The sequence below is a fragment of the Myiozetetes cayanensis genome, unplaced genomic scaffold, assembly GCF_022539395.1.
Source record: "Myiozetetes cayanensis isolate MyiCay16 unplaced genomic scaffold, myiCay2020 scf5-8, whole genome shotgun sequence".
NCBI lineage: Eukaryota > Metazoa > Chordata > Aves > Passeriformes > Tyrannidae > Myiozetetes > Myiozetetes cayanensis.
In genome coordinates this window covers 24,066,085-24,088,637 of record NW_026087742.1, presented here as the reverse complement: position 1 = coordinate 24,088,637, position 22,553 = coordinate 24,066,085, and the positions used below count along the sequence as shown (strand labels likewise).

Genomic DNA, 22,553 nt, shown 5'->3' with positions numbered 1-22,553 from the left:
AGAAATACCCAGTGTCCTGCTCTCAAAATTACTGGCCCTGGCAGGGAATGCTAGACTGACTGGACAGAGAAAGAAAGTTTACAGCAAGAGCAAGGGCTTGGGCAGAATGTGTCAATCTCAAGAGAGAAAGTTTACAGCAAGGGCAAGGCTGGGGCAGAATGTGTCAATCTCAGGTAAGTACAAATGTATTCCTGCCAGGGTCACAGCTCCACTATTGACATGTTTTACTTAGTTTTTCCTCTAGGATTTAATTTTTCAGAAGTATTTTATGTTCAAGACTGCTCGACCTTGAATGGTAATGTCTGAGCAACAGCTGAACTACTAGAATAATTTCCCTGCCTGAGCAGGAGGTTACACTAGGTGACAGCCTCAGGTCCCATTACTTACATTATAGCATTACTTACAGTATAGCTGTAGCATAGCTACAATAAAGACATTTAAACATAGATGGATCAGGCCAGAAAGAAAAGCAGGGACTTAAGCTCTGGTCTGTCTTGTTTCAGGGTAACTTTCTCTTTTATTACACTCTTACTTAATATTATATAAAACTCTTAAGCCAAACACAGAACTCAAATTTATTTTACTCAAATTCACAAAAGATATTTACAGAACTATGACTGGCTTCAACACTTTCTCAAAATATAACACTTCAGAGGCCATTCTGACAGAATGGTTTGCATCCTAATTAACACTTAAGTACAAAGCAGGACAGAGCTATCCAGTTATGGAACAAAGGTTCCAGAAAGCTTGGATCAGCTTACTGTCAAGGAGACTTGGCTCAGTAGTTAGTTTTACAGTGACATGGACAATTTTTACAGTAAACCACAGCCTGTTTATTAGCTGTCATCTCCTATTCCTGAAGCCTGTCCTTCTAAATCTTAAACTGTTTGAAGAAAAGTGAAATGCATGAAAGGCAAAAGGATTAGTCTCAGGTGGTGCAGACTCCACAGGACAAGGGGAGGTAGCAGCTGAGTGCCCAGGCTGCACCCAACCTCTGCTTTTGTTTTCAGTCTCTTAAGAAAATGGGGGAACATATCCAATGTCCACAGTGATCTTGGTATAAAGAGGATGCTTTATCCTGGAAAGGAGCCTGAACTGTAATGAATTCATTCCATCAGCTTTCCATGTTTTCCTGGTGTTGTGTTGAGAAGTAGGCCTGAGGAAGGAAGAACACCTGCAGTTAGAAGAATGGAGGCGACATTTGCAGCTCAAGCTGCAGAAGAACGAAAGAGGATTCCAGAGGTCTCAAAGAGGTAGCAGAAAAGCCCTGAGAAAACTTTCCCCACATGATACAGAATAAACAGATTACAATGAATTCACACTGAGTTTTCTGAACAAGGAGGACAATTTGGACTGGACCCTAATCAGACAGGTTGACCAGTGAGGTGGCAGCTACAGTCTGCCAAAGCCCAGGAAGCTGGCAGCAGCTTAGAGAGACCTAGGAGTGCAACACAAGAGGCTTGCAGCAAGGGTGTACATAGGCTGCTGTAGGTAGGTTTTTAGACAGGGTTGTTATGGAAACCTGAGTTTTGAGATGATAAAGAGAAACCTGCGCTGTCGGTATGAGAAGCCTCCACCACACTTGACCCAACACCCTCCTCCAGCTCTTCTATATAAAACAGTGTTAGATAAAGTCTCTCATAGCACCTTCCTCATGTCTTCAAGCTAGAATACTGCTTTCCACTATTTTAATGGCACATTGTAACTCCACACAGATTGAAGAGCAAGTTTTTATTATAGGGAAGTTGTAACAAAGTGCCTCTTCAAAGTGAACTCTCCCTATTTACAAGATGGGCAGTATTTTTTCCTAAAGTTTTACTCCTTGAATTATTTGGTGCTTAAGTCTGACATGTGTTAGCTTCGTAGCTAGAATGGATCTTCACAGCAGGAAAAAAAGGTAGGAAACAAGGAGAAACCCTTCACGTGCAAAGACAGGATATGAGTGATTCAGTTGAGACTGGCTGGGAGGTGCTTTTAAATAGCCTCCCTAAAGCAGAAGAAGAAGCAGTGACATGAGGTATATTTACTTCCTGTTCTGGGGAAGATGACAGTAAGACTCTGCCTGCCACAAGGCAAAGAGTAGCTCCCAACCCAAACAGTTACCTTCTCCAAGGCTCTTGCATCTCTGTCTCTTCATCGTAGTTCATCACTTTGTAGCGTCCAAGGTGAGGTGGTGTCCGGACTATTTTCATTCCTGCTAACCGAATCCTTTAAAACAACATATAAAAATATTTGCTTAGGCATAAAGATGCTGTTTCTAGACTTAGTTATAGTCAGAGATGATTTTCAGTGTTAATGCAATAAAAACAAAATGCAGAAGCAGCACATGATCTTCTCTAGCAGGGTCGAGGCCAAGCTTGGGCTGGAAAGCTCCCAGCTGCAGTGCACTTCCACAGGGTACAAGAGGATTATGACAAGCAGGGAATGAGCAAAAACATACAGAGCATTTAAGAGCAATTCCTATTAATTTAACAAAATCATTATTCCACTTCCTTCTCAGAGCAGAGCGTTTGCTGCCTAGTGGTCCATCACCTAAATTTTAAAAAAAAAGACCTTAAACTTGCAGATTCTGAAAGGAAGCCAGTCCTGAGTTTCAAAACCAGATTAAGACTCTCTGTTCTTTGAGACGTGCCATTCATTCAGATGGCCTGATTATACTGGTTCATAAAAGATTAGTGATAAATACAGTCACCAGACAAACAAATGTGAGCAAATGTGAGCTCAGTTGTGGGATGGTTAGATAAGACATGAGTGAACTGAAGGCTCAGAATTCTGGAACAGAGCTCCTAAAAACCAGCATTTTGGGTGACTCTAAAACAACCCCCAACCACTGCTGATGGCATCTATGTTAGTTTGTCAATAAAAAGTGCCTTTAATAGTGCAACGGCTACCAAACCTCTGTTATCACAGGACAGCCCTTACACAAAGAAAATTCCTCTGAATGTAAGAATGAATGTTTGCTCAGTTGAGGTTATCTAACTGGCATGTTTCGAGCATTTGACTGCGTTCCAGTGAGATCTGATAGAGCAGGAATGTTATAAAGCTGAAAGAGGCCACAGATCTGAAAGTATTGGTTTTTTTAGAGCCATGAGAGTATTATAACACTTCATTGACAGTGTTATAATACTGTTATTTCAGATCGAGTTTTAGACGAAGTTTGTTGTTTTCTGAACATAAGCTTATGGCACATTCAATCATAAAGAGACAAGCAAGAACACTAAACTAGATTTGCTGTTACAGTTTCTGCATTGCAAAATTAAACTTAAACTGTCATATGGTACAGTTCTTACATTAATTTACTGTTAAGAAGAACCCTACCGACCTTCCTGTAGTTGATAATGTAAACACATAAGTTTTCCTCTGAGAGAAGGTAGATCCTGGTGTTTGCTACAACTAATACAGTTTTGCAGTCTGTCAAATGTAAGTAGCAGCCAGCAGGTTTTTTTCGACTAGCTCTGCTTTAATAAGTAGTATCCCAGAAAAAAAAATTACACAGGACTTTTTGAAATTGGACATTGCAATGTCAAAAAAAAAAAATCATTAATTTTGTTGCTACATGGTAAGAAGTGCCTTAAGCACCTCCTAAAATCCAAATACCAGATGGTCACTTAAGAACAGCAGCTCATTTCTAACTGGGGAAGGCTGAGACTTCAGAATGTGAATAAATCATTAACAGGCACTGTCCATGGCCTACATATATCTCTAGGCCACAACACTGCTAATCATTAATATAAAAGTTTTCTCTGTAAACATATGATCCAATTCCTTTCAAGAAAGGGCTATTTTGGGAGCTACATAATCCACTTGTCTTACAGGAGTCTCTTCAAGGAAGTGCACTCCTATGCATAACTGGCATGATTTTTTATCCCTCATACCGAAAACCACATTAGATGCCTAAGCTGTGCCAAGAACAGTTGAATAAACCCAGCATTGTAGTGTTTGATGTAAAGATCTATTTTCCTGGCATTCCATTCCTTTCATAAATGCAGACTCTTTAAACAACCATATAACCTTTTAGTTGGCTTCATCTGAAAGGCAAAGGAGCAATTCTACCTTAGAAAAATCTGACTTTCAATTTCCAGAAAAATAACTGCTTTAAAAAACCTCGTGTAACTTGTTGCACTGTGCAAGGAAAAACAAAAAGCCTTCTATGGTCAGTTTAGTTTTAAAAACTCCCCATGAGCCTGCCTCAGTGCTGGATGATAAAGGTGCACAGTGCAACTGCAAAGCTGAATAAAGGAGCTGTAGCCATGATTCTGCACTTGAAGAATTCGCATGAGGCAGAGTACCTGGAACTAAACTCGTCATATTCACTCCTATAGCATGCTGCTGCCATGGCAACCCAAGTACAAGGAAGACCATCAACTCCTGCTGTCACTGACTCACATTAGTACACAGGCTTCTCCATCACCCAGCACTGCAGACAAAAGATAGAATTCCTTGCGTTCCTTAATGCCCAGTATTGGTGATTAGGTAGTACTCAGAGCAACCTAAATGCACTTAACTTAAATTCCCAACTGTCTGAGAATTAGTAAGTACCTTCTTATTCCTCAGGCTTGCAGATTCCTTCCCTTTGTTGGGGCTGTCCACGTCAAAGGAGGCACTTGTCAACTCCTACTGGTTATAACCCCTTGGACTAAAGGCACAAGGATGTGAAGTAACATTCTGCTCTCCTAAGCCGAGAAAGCTGTGTTTTCCCAGCACACAGTGGCTGGATTCATAGCTTCTGAGCAGCTTCTGATATTAACCATTCCCAATGCCAACAGCATTTTGGATTGTAATGATACTGCAAGCACACTAAGGAACAATGTCTTGGTTCCTTTCTTAGGGCAATGCTAGACTTCACTAGCCAGCTTGAGCTAGCTATTTTAAGACTGTCCTGTGCATTAGTACCTTGTAGCAATGTCGTCATCTTCACCACCATCACCCCAGTATGTATTTGGAAACCCATTCATCTTCATGTAATGATCTGGAGTCAGAGCAGATACACCCCCAAAAAAGGTCTTGTAAGGCAGACTAAAAGAGAGAAAAAAACCAAAAAAGGCATCAATACTGAAGTCTAATACCTGTCCTTCACAACTGACAATGTGATCCAAATCACACATATGTTTTACAGACACTGTCACTACAATACCAAAACCGAAAATCTTCTCCCAAAGTAGACCAAAGTAAAGCTGGTTTCAAATTTCACATCTTGGGCCAGTTTAAGATACCTGCATCCTATCACATCATCTTCCATATGATCCAGTATTTCCCACCCTTATACTTTTATTCTTGAAGGAAAGTCAAACTGAAACCTGTCAGTTATTTGCCAGGCTGAGCTAACAGTGTAACAGGGAACTACAGGCAAAGGAATTGTTCAAGATTGCATGCTTAGGTCAAGCACATCCTTTTCTAGGGAAGTCACTACTGCAAAACCAACACACAGAACACCTTACAGAAGTTCTGTCTTTCACTGTTCCCCATCCCTACTTTCTAAGCAGGAAGTGAGCCAAGTAGAATGCATATACACAGAAAGCAAATGGAGGCACTTACATGTACTGAAACTTATCCATGGCACTTGCCATATGCTTGGGATAGTATTCATCACAAATGTAGAGGTTATAGTCATTCTCAGGTACTAGGTCAACATCATGCAGGACAAGGCAGTCCCAGTCTTCATCCTTCATGGCTTCCCGGACACCAACATTAAGCAGCTTTGCTCGGTTAAATGAACCACTCCCCACCTGGAAAAGAAAACCTGCATTTCTTTACCAAAACAACAAAGATGGTAACACAACTGAAAATTTGTGTTAGTAAAAAATTCTTATTCAATTGAATGGCACAGTAATGAATCGATAATGGCTGCAAATTCCATGTTCCCAACTCTGAAGATTTCACCCACCCTCTTCACAACATTCTCAACAATTGTCAGCTTTGCTGTGTCAGGGGCTGTACACTGTTGGCACCTCAAGAAGGCTGACTTTCAAGAGATCCATAAGCCAATCCTCAGGTGTACATCTGCACATCAACACTTTTGCCCTAACTACTGTTTATTACAGCTTAGAAATGAGAAAAAAAGATCTTGGTCAAACAAAAAAGCTTCTTCTCCCTCCCAGTAAACTATCAGTTTTAATTCATGAATCCAAAACTTGGTCTCTCACCACTGATCTTTTGCAACACCAGTGCACATCAGTTACAAAAAGTTGTTTGCCCTGCACAGGCTGCTCCTCAGCAGGGTCAAGCCAGATGTCTGTATTTGAGACAGACTAAAAATACCCAACTTCACTTTAGCATTAAGTCTTGAGATTTTGCTCAGTAGCCACACTGACAAGCTACAGACAAACCACATTCGGCTCTCAAACAGATGAAAATACAAGGTATCATTGAAATGACAACTTTATCCCTCTAGAAGAAAATCCCCAACAGAACTAATCAATAGCTGAATAATGATCTTGACAAGTGTTATGGTATTTCTATACTAGAGGAGTCATATTTCATAGAATGGCCTGGCTTGGAAAGGACCTTAAAGATGATCTAGTTCCAAACCCCCTGCCATGGGCAAGGACATCTTTCACTAGACCAGGTTGCTCAGAGCTCCGCCCAACCTAGTCTTGAACACTTCCAAGGATTGCGCATCCACAACTTCTCTGGGCAGCCTGTTCCAGTGCCTCACCATCCTCACAGTAAAGAATTTTTCTTCATATCTAATCTAAACCTATTCTCTGTCAGTTTAAAGCCATTCCTCCTTGTCCTGTCACTATATGCTCTTGTAAAAAGTCTCTCTCAATCTTTTTTGTAGACTCCCTTCAGGTACTGGAAGACCACAGTCAGGTCACGCCTAGGCTGTCTCTTTTCCAGGCTGAACAATCCCAATTCTCTCAGCCTTTCCTCACAGGAGAGGTGCTCCAGCCCTCTAATCACCTTGGTGGCCCCTCCTCTGGACTTGCTCCAACAGCTCCTTCCTGTGCTGGGACCCCAGATCCGGATGCAGCACTCCAGGTGGGCTCTCATCAGAGTGGAGCAGAGGGGCAGAATCACCTCCCTCAACCTGCTGGCCACGCTGCTTTTGCTGCAGCCCAGGTCACATTCAGCTTTCAGGGCTGCAAGTGCACATTGCTGGGTCATGTCCAGCCTCTCATCCAAGAGCACCCCCAAGTCCTTCTCAGCAGGGCTGCTCTCAATCTGTTCATCCCCAGCCTGTTCTGATACCGAGGGTTGCCCCGACCCAGGTGCATTTCAAGTTCAGAACCAACCCGTAACTGTGAAGCTCAGCTGGCAGGCACATTTGATTTAGATTTACCTGCTGAATCAAGTAGATAGTGTAACTGAGCTGCTGGCGCTGCAAGAAGGGATGAATGTAGTAGAGAAGATGGTGGAGGTACTTCTCTTGGTTCCTGTAGGCCACAAGGATGGCAGATTTGTAGCGGGCGAAGCAGTGAGGTGGCCTGTAGTGGCCACCAGACTGAACGAAAGGATTTTTTTTGATGATCATCCTTTCACTGGGGAGCATCCTGAAGGTGATGGTTAATGGACCAACTGTAAGGAGAGACAGAAAAGAGAAACAAAAAAAAGTAAGGTCAGTGATGTTTCTCAGCCTTCATTCAGACCTACCAGATTAGTTACACATGGTCACTACTTCGGGACACCAGCCCTACCACAGAGCAGTTAATAATGCCCACACAGCTGGGCCTAGGTGAGGAATTTCACCACTGCCTGCTGGTCACCACCCCACAGCTCCACACCGAGGGGTGCCAGGCTCAGTACCAGGATGGCACTTTCCCTGCCAGGCATCCCGAGTCCTGGCACAGCCAGCAAGTCTCACTGGGCTCCTGCACAGCTTGCTCTCGCCTGCTACTGGCTCCCTACTACAGTCTCGTGTTGCTTAGATTGAGATCCTTGAATAATGTATTCACTGTAAGAAAAGAGCTGAAGATTAATCAAGATGAACAGACACATCTGGTTTTGCTACCCATCTAGAACATTTCTCTAAGCCTCTTTCAGAAGAGATTTGAGGACAAAGACGTCCAAATGGATATTCAGCAGGTCAGGGCAGAAATAGTTTAAAGCCTGGATGGACACAAACACTTTAGGAAATGTTAGCTTTATCTTAAAAAACGTTTCAAGTTCAATTTGATGTTATAATCACATGCCACAATGGCTGTATTTGCTATATTATTTCATTTTATACACTGTGATAAGTAGGCAGTACTTCAAAATGTTGGAAGAAGCAGATGACAGAACTGAGAAGGAAGAAAGGTTTTACATTTTCAGGAACAGGCACAAGGTAGCAAAAGAAACTACATATCACTGTTCCTCTACTCAGCACCTGAATTTTAAATACAAAACATACTGGATATGTTCAACAGTTTTTACCTAATTAAATAAAATAATTTGCATTTTTACATGAATTCTTCCATTTTTCAGATGGAAAAAGCTTGAAAAGTCACAGGTAAAAAGAAGAATCAATTACCATTTTAACACAAATCTCACTGTTATGATATAAATAAACAAATTCTACAATTATTTAAATGCCTGTCCTTATGGGTACTGAGAAAAGCTTCCAGAAGTAGCAGAAGAGTTAAATTTACATACAAATCAGTGTGCCTTAATGATTTCCTACACCTGTCAACTTCTAAGAAAATAAAGCGCAAATGCAGAGAAAGATTAAAATCTAATACTTTAAAGAACTAGGGAAAAACTTTCACCTGAATCATAATTACAAGCTGGCAATTTCAAATGACATTTCTATTCAACAATTCTCTGCAAACCGTGCTACCAAAGGCAAAAAATTTTTTTGCACCAGAAGTCTGTAAGGCAAGTTGTTGCTGGCTTGTTTTTTTTTTTTAAATAGCTGTAAACAATATTTTTTTTCCCCTTCCAAGCTCATAGTTAATGCTACAGCTGAGTTATTCCATATCTCATAAGTCAGACTTTCTCTCAAAGCACTGAAGTAAATTATTCTCTCTAAAAACTTCTGCTCATGAAGCCTCAGAGAGGGCAAATGTTTAGGCCTGGTGTTTAGTAGCTTTCATTTGAGCAGGAAGAGGTACAGGTGTGTCTTAAGACTAATTAAGCAGGTCCAGAAACTACTTCTTCCAGGCCATCCTGCATTCAAGTCTCTGCTACAATTCAAATGAAAAACATAAAAATTGAGCCTGCGCTCACCCACATCCTGTTTAACTGACATAGAAGGAAGAAACATCCCTTCACTGGTTTTGGGGGTTTGTTGTTTTTCTTTGGTTTTGTTTGTTTGTTTGGGGGTTTGGTTGTTTGGTTTTTTTGAGCAGTAACAAAGCTTAGGAACTAAATTTACCCTAAGGTTCAAGGTGCCCATTCAGAAACGGGAAATGTTTGGTACTACGTGGAAGTTGTTACACATCGCATTTCTGATGGGCAAAGGGAACATGCAAATGGTATTTCCTGAAGGTCACTCTTAGCAGCCACTGGTCTCATTCCTCACACTGTCAAAAAGGTCTAGCCACTGTGAATCCCACTTTTTAAAAAGAAAACCTGAATTTTGGTTGCTAGCAAGATCACGCAATACCTGACTCTTAAGTGTCACTTTCAGTCCTTCCCCAAGCACTTAAAATGAAGGGGAATTTGATTTTGACTGCATTACCCTCAGAAGGAAACTGGAGTACATTGCCATATATTTGTACCTGAAACAGAAGGATAGTTCTTCACAGACTCATGCTGTGGGCCCATGAATCTAGGTCACATTTACAGTTTTATGATGTTGTCACCTACTTCTATGCATACAGTTTCATCTTCTGCCTTTAAGATCCCCACCTTTCAGTCCAACAATGTTTTTAACTTGTAGTTTATACTGCCTTTTAGGTCTGTGGACTCCCTGATTATCAGATCTTTTAACTAAAGCACCATTAACCGTGGATTTTATGACAGCTGGAGCTTGATAAAGAAATGTTATATTCAGGGATTTCAACTGTAAATCATAGCTCCAAGGAAAATATAAGAAAGGGAATTAATTCCTCCCACAAAGGCAGGATTTTGCTTTCTATAAAACAATTAGGACTCTTTGTATTGCAGAGTAAGATTCTGCAATGATAATCCTTAGATTAAAAAAAATAAAATCTAAATTTGAGTGTTAAAGGGTATGAGTAATATAACATGCAATAGTTTCACACCTGTTCTCTCCTTCCACACCCAAGCATACCACTCAGGAGGGTAGTATCTGCATTTTACAGTTTTTTCAAGATGTCATGTTCTCCCATGCTGCCTGGCTCCAGACTTCAAACAACTCAGCTCAGAAAGTGCACATGCCAAGGAGAAAAGAAATTAGTGTGACTTATATTTCCAAAACCTCTGGCTGCCCTACACTCCTCCGCTACAAGCTAAATTCTGGCTCTCATGTCTCCTTTCTGCCCAACTAACAAAAGGCAAATGCACCGTAATCCAATTAAATTCCAAATGCAAACAGAGCAGTTGCAGGCTGGACCAAAGAGGGAAAATAAAACTGCTAAAACGCAGCTTTTGGAAAGGAGGAAAAACCCATCTTAGACATAACAGAAAGCAGAAGATCTCAGTTCAGGCAAGGTACAGAGCCAAGACCCTGAACTGCCCAAGCAATTTCTCCATTGCCTGCTTCCTAAGCTCTTTCTGTGCCTGTACCATCACACAGAGGGTATTTAATTAATATGAAGTTCAGTGTGTAGAGTTACAGCTCACGATTCCCTGTCTGCATTGTTGTGCCAGTAACAACACACTGCCCGTTTGCTTTACTTTCTAGGCAATGCATTTGTCTGTTGGGGATCTCTTGATTTTGGTCAGATCCATCCCACCTTAAGAAAGTAACTACTCGACTTCTAAACTCCTTGCTACACATTTGAAGTTTGCAGCTCTAATTACAGAGCTCAACCAGAACAAGCAGAACTTACACAAGCTAAGGAAACGGGAAGGGTAGCACGGATGAATGCTGCACTGAGACAGTGCAGCACCACACACACTACATTAACAGAGTTGTATTTGTGTAATTCTAACACTGTTTAAAGGAAAAAAAAAAAGCAGACCAACAGCTTTAATGTAAGCATACGTTTCTAGTGACAGAATACAAGGCTGCCTCAGTGGCAACTGAAAATAAATCTCAGCATTACCACCTTTTTATTTACCCTTAAATCCAAGAGAAGGAACTCTGGTAGCATTGGAAAACGTAGCAGGAGCTACTTATTACCACAACAGATGGTCATGCTCATGAAAAGGTTATGACAGATGGCAGTGAAAGGCAGTAACTGCTATAAGAAGGGCTTGGAAAAAAAATCCTTCCTTAGCAGGAGCGAGTTATAAACAGCAGAGTTACAGACAGAACTTTCAACTATTAAAGTTCTCAAGGGTCAAACCAACTTGTTCAGCACATCCCATGCATGAAGTAAGGTACCTCTTTAAATCAAAATAAAATTAATAAAAAAGGCCAATTCTTCTAAGCATCAAACTTCTTCCTGGTAAGAGGAAAAGACAAACCAAAACAAGACATCTTGCATGCAATGTGAGAAAGACAGATTTTGTATTTAAATGCTACTTTGGTATGTTTAAAGAAGTACAACTCTAGCATACAAATACTTCACTTTTTCCAAAAATAGAGGAGGAGGAAACAGGCAACCAGTTATTTGTGTAGAAACTTTAACTTTTGAGGGAAGTTAAGTAATTTATTCACGATATTAATGAAGATACTGAATACCTTGTGCAATGCTTTTCAAGTTGTGATGACAAAAGGTCTAATGTCTAGACTTTAACCAGATGTTAAAAAAGGACTACTAGTCAGCAAGAGTCTAGTTCCTCTGAGGCAGAGATGATTAGCAACTATACTTCAATTCTTACTCCAAAGCCCTGGAAGAACCAAAATGCTGTAAATTCAAGAGGCAGGAAAAAGACAGATGAGCTGCAAGCTGATTTACATTCAAACAGTTATCAAAATGATCTACTATATATATATATATAAATGGAGAAAGTGCCGCACTTCATAAAAGCCCTGATGCAGAAACCATTTAAGCCATTTGGCATCCTTCCAGTGACTTTAACACGCTTTGGAGTGGGCACAGTGACTTATTACCAGCTCTGACTAGGAGACTGGAGTTCTCGAGAATTGATTTGAAATCTTATTTAATAGAGTTTATGAAATAAATATTAAAAGGCATTGGTCTCTCTGATATAACGCTTCCAAGAGAGATCAGTCTCATGAGAGATGATAACAACCATTCAAGGCATTTATAAAATGTTTATATATCTATTCATATGTGCCCATTACATACAAAACAAAGGGCAAACTACCTTACAAAGTAGCATGTTTCTCAGTTAAAAACAAAGCAAAACACCCAGAAGACGCTGGCATATAGAGATACTAGAAGGAATAATTTACTTCCTATATTTAAAGGGAAATATCACTGACTAAAAGTTAAGTTGTAGCAGAGCGCTCATTTTTCTTAAGCTGAATCTGTGTCCGTGCTCCAAATTCCTTGTGTTTCACCACAACAATGGTTCATATGCTCCACTCAATATTTTTCATGCAGCAAAGCTTCCACAATTACTCTGCCTCATTTACCTCTTACTTTTTTTTCTCCCAGCCAACTGACTGTTTCTGCCTATGACTAACATTATGTTTTCATTTTAGCTCTGCAGTAGCACATGCAGGCCAATCCCCTGTTCCCAGCACTATCAGAGGTGGGCAGAAGTCTTAAAAAGACTTCATAGCTCTAAGAGCACAGATTAGTGTAATTTTACCCTGCATCTGCCTCCTCCGTATTCATCACTACTCCTGCTTATCTGATGGTTTGCAGACAGGCTGCACAGAACTGCATCTAGTTTTGTTCGGTGTTCTATTTTTTTGAGACCAAAGCTGTCTCCTTTGACTCTTCAGGACAGCGGATTCTCATCAGTAGTGGAGACAAATGGGGTGCAGTCACATTCCTGCTGTGCTTTTTCAAATAAAACCATTCAGTCTGAAACTAGGTATTGTAGCTTCCCAGAAGAACTGATGGTCTGAGTGCACCCAGACCATTAGAGCTGGCAGCTGTGCAAAAAGGCTCTGTGCTATCAGGATTTCAGGATTTACTTATTGGAGCTGTTTCCTAGGGAAACACTGAAACATATACCCAAAAGTTATCATACAAGTTCATCATACCTACTGCATGCATTTCATTTAACTACAAACAACAGAGGAAGGAAGAAAACCTCTCAAAAGAACAGCCATTGTTACAAAGATGGCAGTCTAAGCAGGCCCATCCAAAGGGTCCCAGGAGAGTTCTGTAGCACAAGTAAGCAACTTGACACAAGAGCACTGGCTTCCCACAAAACCTCCACGTGAACCGAGATCAGACATTTGCTCTTAATGGATTCCACGTGTGGTGATCAGCTGTCCCAGAACATCACGGCAACTACTAAGCAGTGGTCCAAGGCTAGTTATATACAGCATTTAGATAATGCAGAAACCTGGGCAGTTCAGAAAAGCCAGGCAAGAGAAATGTACTACAAAGTACTCTAACAAGTTGATGGCCCCAAACCAGCTGTTAAGTGCATGCTGACAGAACTCATCCCGTTCATGGCTGACGGATTCACTATTTCCTGACATGCATCACCACTTTAATAGCGCTACATTTGCTGTATAGGTTTGACTTTGCATTTACTTAAAATTTCTCAACTGTTTTTAGTAGTGCAATAGCTGCCTTTAGGATCAGCTCTAATGTGGTTCTAGTGTAAATACAAACTAACCTGTGACCAGACTTTTAAGTATAATGGAGAAGTTTCTAAGTCTAAAGGATGTGTAACAGTCACAGGCCAGTAAGTTCACCATGAAGACCAAGGTGCCAAGCTATATCTTTATGCAAATGATACTTAAATCCAACTTAATCAATTTATATTGAACTACAGGCTTGATATAAGGTTAAGACAAAGAACCCAGAGGTTACGGTGAGTCAGAGGTCAGTGTTATGCAGTTACTGAATCGTTGGCACATTTTATTCAGGACTGCCAAGAAAAAGAAATATTACTAACTTGATATTAACACCATGCGCTATTATCACTCTTGCTCTACAATCTCAACATCTATGTAGCCAAGCCCTTAACACTGGAAAGTTTACAGGTCAGTAAAATACTTTTCCTCGCATAACCAAAAAAAAAAAACAAAACAAGTTAGTTAGCGGGAGAGAATTTTGTCAATTACATCAGTCCACGGGTTCCAAAGTGGAAAAGTTTTGAAGCAGACACAACTCACATCTCTGAAGCGTTCGAGGTGAACACGCTGCGTTCGTACCTACCAAGGACCGGCGACCGCGCCGAGCAGAGGGGCATAGTGTCCTCATTGGGAGCCCGGGTGAACAAGCTGAGGTTTGTGTACACATCGTGGGGCTTCGAGTAATCCACAACCTGCGGCGAGTCCAAAAACCCGCGGAACACGTTCGAAGGTCCACCTCGGTAGAGGATGAGGATAAACACCGCCTGGAAGACGCACACAAACAGCAGGAAACAGTGGTTTTCCACACGGGAGAGGGACATAGCTTTTAGCCCATGCTCCGGGAATCTGGGCGACGAGGAGCTGATCCGCCTTCCACGAGCTCTGCCGTCCCACGCTCCGGTCTACATCGCTGTGCAGACCTCCTCCTCCTCCTCCTGTTCTTCCTCCTCCTCCTCCAACTTTCTGAGGCGGCAGCGTGCTCTCTCAGCGCGGCTCCGTCGGGACGCCGGGAGCCAAACCTCCCGTTCCCGCTGAGAGCTGTGCCAGGCGGGCTGGCAGAGGGTCCTGGGTGTCCAGGGCCACCCCGAGCAGAGCCCGGGGACAGCGGCACGGGATCGCTGTGGCACAGACGCAGCGCCCGCCCACATCGCGGCCAGACTACAGCTCCCAGGATGCCGCGCGGCACGGCCCGCCCCGGGCGGGCCGTGCCGCCGCGCGGCATCCTGGGAGCTGTAGTTTGCATCCCCCCCCTCCCTACCCCCTCGTCAGCGACCGCCGACTGGGCTGCTCAGCGTGTCGTCTCCTCGGTCAACACCCGGCTGCTGTCCCATCTTTAATTTGGTCAGGGAGAGATGAACGGAAATTTAGACGTGGGAATAGACTGCCCGGGGAGGTGATGGAGTCACTGTCCCTTGGAGGTGTTTAAGGAAAGAACGGATGGGGCAAGCAGGGTAGTGCTTGATGTGACTCGATGATCTCAGAGGTCTTTTCCAGCTTAATTGATTCTGTGATTCTGTGAAATGGATACACCTCTGCCTGAGCCTGAAGGGACCACAGACAGGAGCACGGCCCCACTGTGAGGGGCCTCCCATCATGGCCTTGCTGTCTCTTAAGAATTTTGGCTTTTCCTTTCTTCACTGGCTGATTTTGTAAAGCGATAAGCCTTCTTACAAGATTGTGCTGTCAGTCATCTGCCTGCTCTAGTGTGACCATTTTCACTTAAATGCAGCAGAGGAAAAGACGTCTTACACATATTAAATTCCTACAAGGCTCCAAAGAAGAGTCAGGGGTTGGGTTTGCAGTGGGGAGAGAGTTCAAAGGAAATCTGTGCCCGTGAGAGGGGGCAGCACCCTGAGCTCAGCATCCGGCTCCAAGGTGGTCAGGCAGCCAGCCCCTGTGTGCAATCCCAGACCAGGCGCAGCACTGAGCACCGGGACTGGCTGCCTGGACTAACCTTTTCCAGGGGACTCTGCTTGAGCACGGAGCTTGGACCAGATATCTCCAGCGATCCCTTCCAAACTTACCCATTCTATGATTCTGTGAAGCATGTGCTGCTGCTTGTCCTCCAAACAGGGTGGCATGGGAAAAAGATGGGGGGAGAGGCTGACAGCACTTTTATGGGGAGCTGGGAGTACTCTTCCTTCAGACTTGGCCTAAGATATAGGGTATATGTCTACAGGAAACGATCTCAGTAATTCTGCTGCACAGAACAACTCATTATTCAATTTAAGTGGATTGCTTAAGGCCTGGATGCAAATTGTCGTCATTTCACATTTAATTTTAACTTAATTGGTTTTTAAAATAAAAAATGTACTTAACATTTCTTTTCCCTGGGCAAAGTCTTGCTCTACTGAAACCCACCCAATGCTGCTGCTGCAAAGCTTGCTTTTCTTGCACACTGCTGTGAGTCTCCACTGTTTACATTTTCCCTGTGCCATTCTCTCCACAATCTCGGCAAACCCACCCTGCTTGTCTTCCCCTCCATAAAACAAAGCAAAGCTTGCTGTTCCATGGTAGCTCCAGTGAGTACAATGCCACGGACAGGAAAAAATTAATCTCTGTGTCAGCTATGAAACAAACAAAGGAACCAAGATTTTCGTGGTATGACCTGGGGTTGCAGACAGCAATTGTTTTAGGGCCTAGTACTGCTTTATGTTTCGCTTGCGATCCTTCCTTGGGTCACAGTAGGAAATCACAATGTAGGAGCAATGTGGACAAAGCATGTCTGCCTCCATCTGTCTTGGACAAGGGAGAAGCTGGATCCACTAGAACCGCCCTGCACCAGTGGCTCTGCTAACTTCGTCACAGTCAGGGCTTAGTTGTAAAAATGGTCACCTCATGCCAATTTTTGGTCAGAAGAATCAGGTCAGATGGAAAGGCAGAAGCCTACCCCAATCTGTATTTTTACCTATGTGTATATATGCTCTCAAGGCTGGAAAATTAACATACAGCTTGCCAGATCAACTGTCTGCAGAGGAGCCAAACAGCATGTGTTTCAGTGCAGGCTGAGAGCTGAATGTCCAGGAATGTCTCCCTTGGGAGCCTTCCAAAACCAAATGCAGTTTGTCTCTTTCCCCTTCAACCATCATCATCAAAATGGGTGGATCATAAATCCACCAAGACCCTTTTTCTCACAAGTAAACAAGTCGGGACTGGAGAGCAAAGTACAGATCAGAACTTCATGGTGCCAGCAGGTCTGAGCCTTTTCAAGGTCACAGTGCTCCTGCTCTAAACAGTGCCATGGAAAGCTAGGGTGTGTTTTGAATTAAAATTGAATTGTATTGCTTAAATGCAAAAAAGAAATAATGTAACTGTCTCCACCGAAGCGTGGAAGGGAGGTGGCGGGCATTTTAGCAACCTCTGCACAGAGATTTACTGAGGGCAGTGATGGAGGAAAACAATGTGAGACTGGATCGGTAAGAAACAGGCACTGGGTTGTCTTCACAGTCAAAGGTCTGCCTTTCTCATTTTCACACATCTGCCTGAGAAATTAAATTGAATGCATTAAAAAAAAAAAAAAAGAAAAAGAAGGAAAAAAAAGGCAAACATCATCTTCAACAGAGCTTGAAATTAAGTTTGTGCGAGAGCCTCTGGATTGTCCCAGGGGAGGGGGCCTTCCCTCCCTCCAAGTGCAGTTTTACCTCCAATCAGCCCTGAATGTGATGAGAGACTGGGAGAAGTACTTTGCTCCATTTAATAAGATTCATTCTTGCTTGCTCATTTTCTCTCCCCTTCTCTTCCATGCCCTGTCTCGTGGGGCCTGCATTAGATCCCTGCAGCAAAGTGACTCTTGGGAGTTTTGCCTTGAAAATGCAGGGCCCAAGGAGGGGAGGAACAGCTGGTATAACAGAGGAATACCAGAGAGGGTGCTCATGGTGTGTTGGTCAATATGTCTTATCCACTGCCCTCCCAGTCCCCAGGGTTTCCATGAACGGAAGAGGAAGGAGCATTAGCTGTTTTACAAGCACTGCAGAAACTTATAGTCACTACAGCCAATCAGAGCTGTCCCTCGTTTTTGGGAGTGACTGTTTTCTAGGTACTCTGTTTCAGGTACTTTGGCTGCAGAAGTTCTTTCTCAGCCTTTTGCAGGATCTTGGTTTGTAAACTTCACACTGTACTTTAAGCAGCATCTTTGAGAATGTGATTTTTTCTTTATTACACAGGTATGAATTTGGCTTGTACTCTGCTAAATTTTTAGCAAGGCTTCCTCAGAAAAGTCTTAAAACTGCTTCCACGTTTCTGGGAGGTGGGTGCCCTGCTGATGGTAAAAAACCCAGATACCTGATGTCATGTACCTTGGCCCAGTGACAGAGAAAATCAGTGAGAGCATTAGAAACAGGACTTGGATCTGCTAGCTTCTTCCAGGATTCTGGATTAGCCAACAGTGGCTTCCTGTCAAATAGACATTTCACTAAGAGAGTTTGTCTTCCCCTCTCCTTTGTGATGGAGAACTGATGGCCTGCTCAGTGTTTTGACCACCACTCACTTTTGAGTCGTGGTCAGCACCTTTGCAGAGCAATCTCAGTAGGGATGGTCACCATGTCCAAAATGACAACTAGAGATGCTGTAAGACTATAGATTTTGGGTTATATTCTCCTGTCTCCTTTTTCCTTTATCTCCATAATACAGGCAACAGTCTTGGGGACCTGAAATGTTTTTGCTTGACTTTCTTTTGTGACATTTGGGTCAGATGAAGACTGAAATGAGTAGCCTTGAGAACAACTAAAATGGATACATTCTCCATTCCAGAGTCCACTGTGGAAAAGTCCTGGAAAAGGAGTAAGCACTTATGCTGCAGACAAGACAATGGTGCAATATTATACTATTCACATTGTATTTAATAATGCTCTAGTACCATTCAATATAAATAAATAACCATTAAAAAGTACTTTCTTGACATTCTCTTTCATTCGTCAATAGTATTTTCTGCAACAGGAAAGGTTAGTAATATTCACTGGTTGGTGAATTGGATGAATCTCAGAGAACATGAATATCAGGTACTAATATGCTAGTAAAAACCAGGCACTGGGATGCCTTCTCTTAATTAAATACTTCAGGCTTGATCTGCAGCTTCCCTCCTTACTGCGTTCACTTCCCCTGAAGCCTGTAACTCTTGACAGCTGCTTTTCTCCTGGGCTCTCCCACCCAGCTTTGCTAACAGCCATCTCAACTTGTGGTGCCTATTACTCACCTACCCTTAGCTGATACACCTTGGCCAGCAGCAGTCCTTGCTGTCCTTAGGCTGGTCTACAGGGAAGAGTATTTGTGCTGAACAGGTCCAAATGTCTGCTAGCCTGGAATATCAGCTGCATACATTCATGCTGTCCATACAAGGTCTTGGTTCTGCACAATTTAGTGACAGACAGAACTTCTTGATTCACATAAAGTCTACTCCCCAGGGCCAGGCTGGGGCAAGAATGGAGATGGTATGGTAGGGCTGGTCTTGAGAGCTGAACCTGACCGACACTGAACTGACAGTGTAGTACATACAGGAACAGTAATTTTGCTTTCTTCTGGGGGTGTAGAAAGAACAACTAAAAACGTGTATGGTGTTGCAAAGAGAAGAGATCCTTGCTATAGACTCTCAATGTCAGTGTCAAAAGCCTATGTAGTACCTGTGTGAGATTAAAGGCCTGAGAATTAATCATCATTCCTCCTCCTGTTCATACGGGCAGAAACCCTGCCCATCTCAGAGGAGAAAATGGAGGATCATAAATCAACTCCTTTATTCCCTCACTCTTGCTCATTCACTGAAATCACAAAGAAGGGGACCTAATCTTGGTTTAATGCTGGGTAGAAGCTTTGAGCCCTGGTGAAAGGATGGGTTGGCAAAGCCCACTGGAGTGCAAGCCCTGTTACCTTCTGAAGAGGACAGGACAGAAAGCTCTGAGAAATGCAGAGAGAAAAGCATTTGGTTTATGCTGGGCTTCCTTCATGCTATCCAGTACCAGGATGCCAGACCCTTTCTCTGTAAGGACCTTCCTAGAGTTCAGACACTGTTTTTTCAGCCCATTCAGTATTTCTTCATACTGAGACAGCTGGCAGGGTGGCCTCGTACTGCTGGGTGTCTTCATCTGGACAGACCCCGGCCTAAGCCTCACTGAACACAGTCTCCATTTCTCTATTTGTTGCCTATTCTTTAATTTCTCCTGTGTCCCTCTCTGAAGGGAGGCATCTCATCCTCTTTGCCCCCTCCTGTACTTTAGCCCCCTCCTAGCAGGATGTATGGTGGCTCGTTCTCCACTGAGGGGACATGGACCAACTCCCTCTCTCAGATACCCTTCAAAGAGCCCCCTTCATGGAGGCTTCCCAAGATCCCATGGGGACTATCTGTTGAGTGAGGCACTCCTTTGCTCATGTTTTTACCTCACAGTGATCGCTTGGGAGCCAGAAACTTGGTGCCACCCACGCCTCTTGCGTAAAGGAACTATAATTTCCTTCGCTGTACTCCCCTCCTTGCTGTGTTTCTGATTATTTTGCCAGTTTAAGACACCATTTTAAAGAAACCCCAGGGAGCACAAAACATATGACATTCATCGGTGAACACCAAGCTCTACTGTTTTGAGGCGAGTGGGTAATATTCTTCCTTCATGAATATGTCAGGTGATCTAAGCTAAAAATCAAAGGAATCAAGGAATAGGCAGAGAAGAATTCTAGTATAAATAAATCAACAAATAAATAAGTTTTCTCCTAGCCCAGAATTTCTTGGGTGAGGGATGATTCAGTCGCTTAAAACTTTTCCCCAGCTGTGAAATCCTTGATGTATTTTGAATGCCTAAAGCCTTCATTCTCATGGCCTGAGTGAAGAAGGTTTTCAAGATACGCTCAAAGGGGTTTCTGGGTCATTCAAGGAATCTTCCTGGAAAAGTCACAGCAACACCACTCCCCACGCACACACATGGTATCAACACTTGTGCTTTTAATCCAGTGCATCCTTCCTTCGGTCCTCATTTGCACCTCCTGCTTTGTGGGCTGCCTTCCACCTGGCTGTCTTCCTGTTCTATTGAGGGAAAGGGAAACCCTTCCACATGACACTGACTCCTCTCTCTTCACAGCATCACATGCTCCTTTCAAAGTTCAGCTGCAAAATCTTGTCACATTTGCTGTTTCAATTGTCATGTATGTGCTCAAGATAGGTTTTCCAGTGATGTCTCCTCATTCCTTGATGTTCTCACAGCAGATTAGTGCAGGCTGAGGATTCCTCTTCTCTGAGCACTTCTCACCCACCTTCACTTCAGAGAGTGATGGTGCTCCAGCAGGCTTCCAGGCCTTGAATATGTTCAAGTCCATCCGTCTTTGCCCTTGCTTTCTGGTCCCTGCAGCGAGACACGGAGGCATGGCCTTTGAGGTACAGTACCTGCCGGGTCTCCCTGAGCAAGAGAGCGACCTTTATCCAGAGGGCTCTCTGCCTGGGGATCTGGGACAGCATTTTCCAAAACAACCTTAAGCAGGAACAGTTCAAGATCCTAGCTGAGGGGTAGGCACCAGATTGCTTCTAAACTCCCAAACGCCAAATGAGGCACTCTGTCACAGCTTCCTCTCCAACACTGAAGGCTGATCCATGTAAGTATCTGAATGCATCCCTCAGAGGGACAGTGTCTCAGGCTAGCTTTGCTTTAAAGCTGGTTTGAGAGCATACCAGCCTCAGGCCAACAGGTCCACATTTGTGCTTTAGTGACAACTCCTGACCTTGAACCACTGAAGCTCAGGCTTTACCATATGCCAGGAGAGACCTTTGCAGGCACCTGCACCCATCCCAGATGTCAGCCCCCATGCTGGCACAGCTGAGAATGAAGATCACGTCTAATAAATTTTAACGAATGGTTAGAAGTACAGGGCCCACAGGGGAAGGGAAGCACTCCTCTCCCAGGTGGGGAGGATTGCAGGGCACCACATAAGCTCTGTCCCTGCTTATTACCACCTTTTTGGGCAGTGGGAGCTGATCAGAGTGGTGACATTTGGGGGTGTTCATCATCCTCCAGCAGTGGAGCAGAGCGCTGGGTAGAACAAGTAGGGTGCACAGCTGCTATGGTTGCTGACAAACTTCAGGAACGATCACAGCCCGCTGCCTCTGTCAAAAAAAACACAAGATGAGGTAAGAAGGACATAGAGGCGTCAATACAACATCCAGTGTAACAGGGCTATCCCATGGTTGAGGGATATACCTGGCAGGGATCAGTAAACAGGTTCCTCAGCTACACTGTGCACAGCTTTGGGCTGAGATATGGCTGAAGAGCTGCTCATTCTGTTTACACTACAGAGTCCGAGCTGGGAGATTTTATTTATGGATTAGATAAAGTTTTTGATGGATTTTTTTTGTCTGCCCTTAAAAATCATTATTTTAACTTCTTTGATAATTTTTTTTTAAAGAAAGAGCAGGAGGATAAGATCTGAGGATCCCTGTTCAGTCTGTCTGGGAGCTCTGAAATGCAGATGCACTTTCTCTGTTTCTGAATTTCACAAGACAGCAGGACCCCTGTGTTAACCTAAGCACACTCTTCTCTCTCAGATGCCTGTAAATAAATGTTAGCAATAAGGCTAGGTAGTTTTTATAACACCAGTCTTGAGTGATAGTTTTTAGGACTTTAACAAAGAAAAATATGAAGTGAAATTAATTTCTGTCTTCTGTTCTCAGAAGCCAAAGCCTGAGTTTTGACAGCATTTCAACAGTTGGCAGGGATGTATGCTGTGATAACTTTTGGTTATTCTGTGGCAAGCAACCCTGCAAGTGGCCCAGCTAGAGATTAGGAGAGATTACCAAATCCCACACCAAGCAATGTCTGCCTAGTTCACATCTGCAGTCTTTGAAGGGAAAGAAGACTCTAGGAGGTCTGGGATTTAACGCGCTCAATCTGATCCTCAACAAGGACTAATTGCCTGGAGGGAAAGA

The 22,553-nt window shown here is 43.2% G+C and overlaps 2 protein-coding genes across 4 annotated transcripts in view; both read right to left on the bottom strand.

Annotated features, from left to right (window-relative positions):
* Positions 1–551: 551 nt before the first annotated feature.
* Positions 552–14,763, bottom strand: LOC126648570 (beta-1,4-galactosyltransferase 3-like). Its single transcript, XM_050331740.1, has 6 exons — positions 14,247–14,763; positions 7,283–7,518; positions 5,536–5,726; positions 4,894–5,016; positions 2,104–2,208; positions 552–1,156 (listed from the first exon to the last, which is right to left on the bottom strand). Exons 1-6 carry the CDS (start codon positions 14,482–14,484, stop codon positions 1,015–1,017), a joined length of 1,035 nt encoding a protein of 344 aa, XP_050187697.1. The 5' UTR covers positions 14,485–14,763; the 3' UTR covers positions 552–1,014.
* Positions 14,764–18,480: 3,717 nt separating this feature from the next.
* The window catches only part of LOC126649238 (galactosylgalactosylxylosylprotein 3-beta-glucuronosyltransferase 1-like), a 28,654-nt gene continuing 24,581 nt past the window's right edge, over positions 18,481–22,553 (bottom strand). For all 3 annotated transcript variants that reach the window (XM_050333205.1, XM_050333203.1, XM_050333204.1), the window contains exon 6: positions 18,481–21,734. The gene's annotated coding sequence lies outside the window, so the exon portion shown is untranslated. The remainder of the gene's footprint in view (positions 21,735–22,553) is intronic.

Bases quoted from the DNA above. Each gene is read 5' to 3' on its own strand.
- LOC126648570 (XM_050331740.1), bottom strand. From the start codon at position 14,484: ATGTCCCTCTCCCGTGTGGAAAACCACTGTTTCCTGCTGTTTGTGTGC. The intron at 5,017-5,535 runs GTAAGTGCCTCC...TCTCTCTTTTAG, and splicing joins ATGGATAAGTTTCAGTACAT to TCTGCCTTACAAGACCTTTT. The intron at 1,157-2,103 runs GTAACTGTTTGG...TTCCTTCCTCAG, and splicing joins ATGCAAGAGCCTTGGAGAAG to GCCTACTTCTCAACACAACA.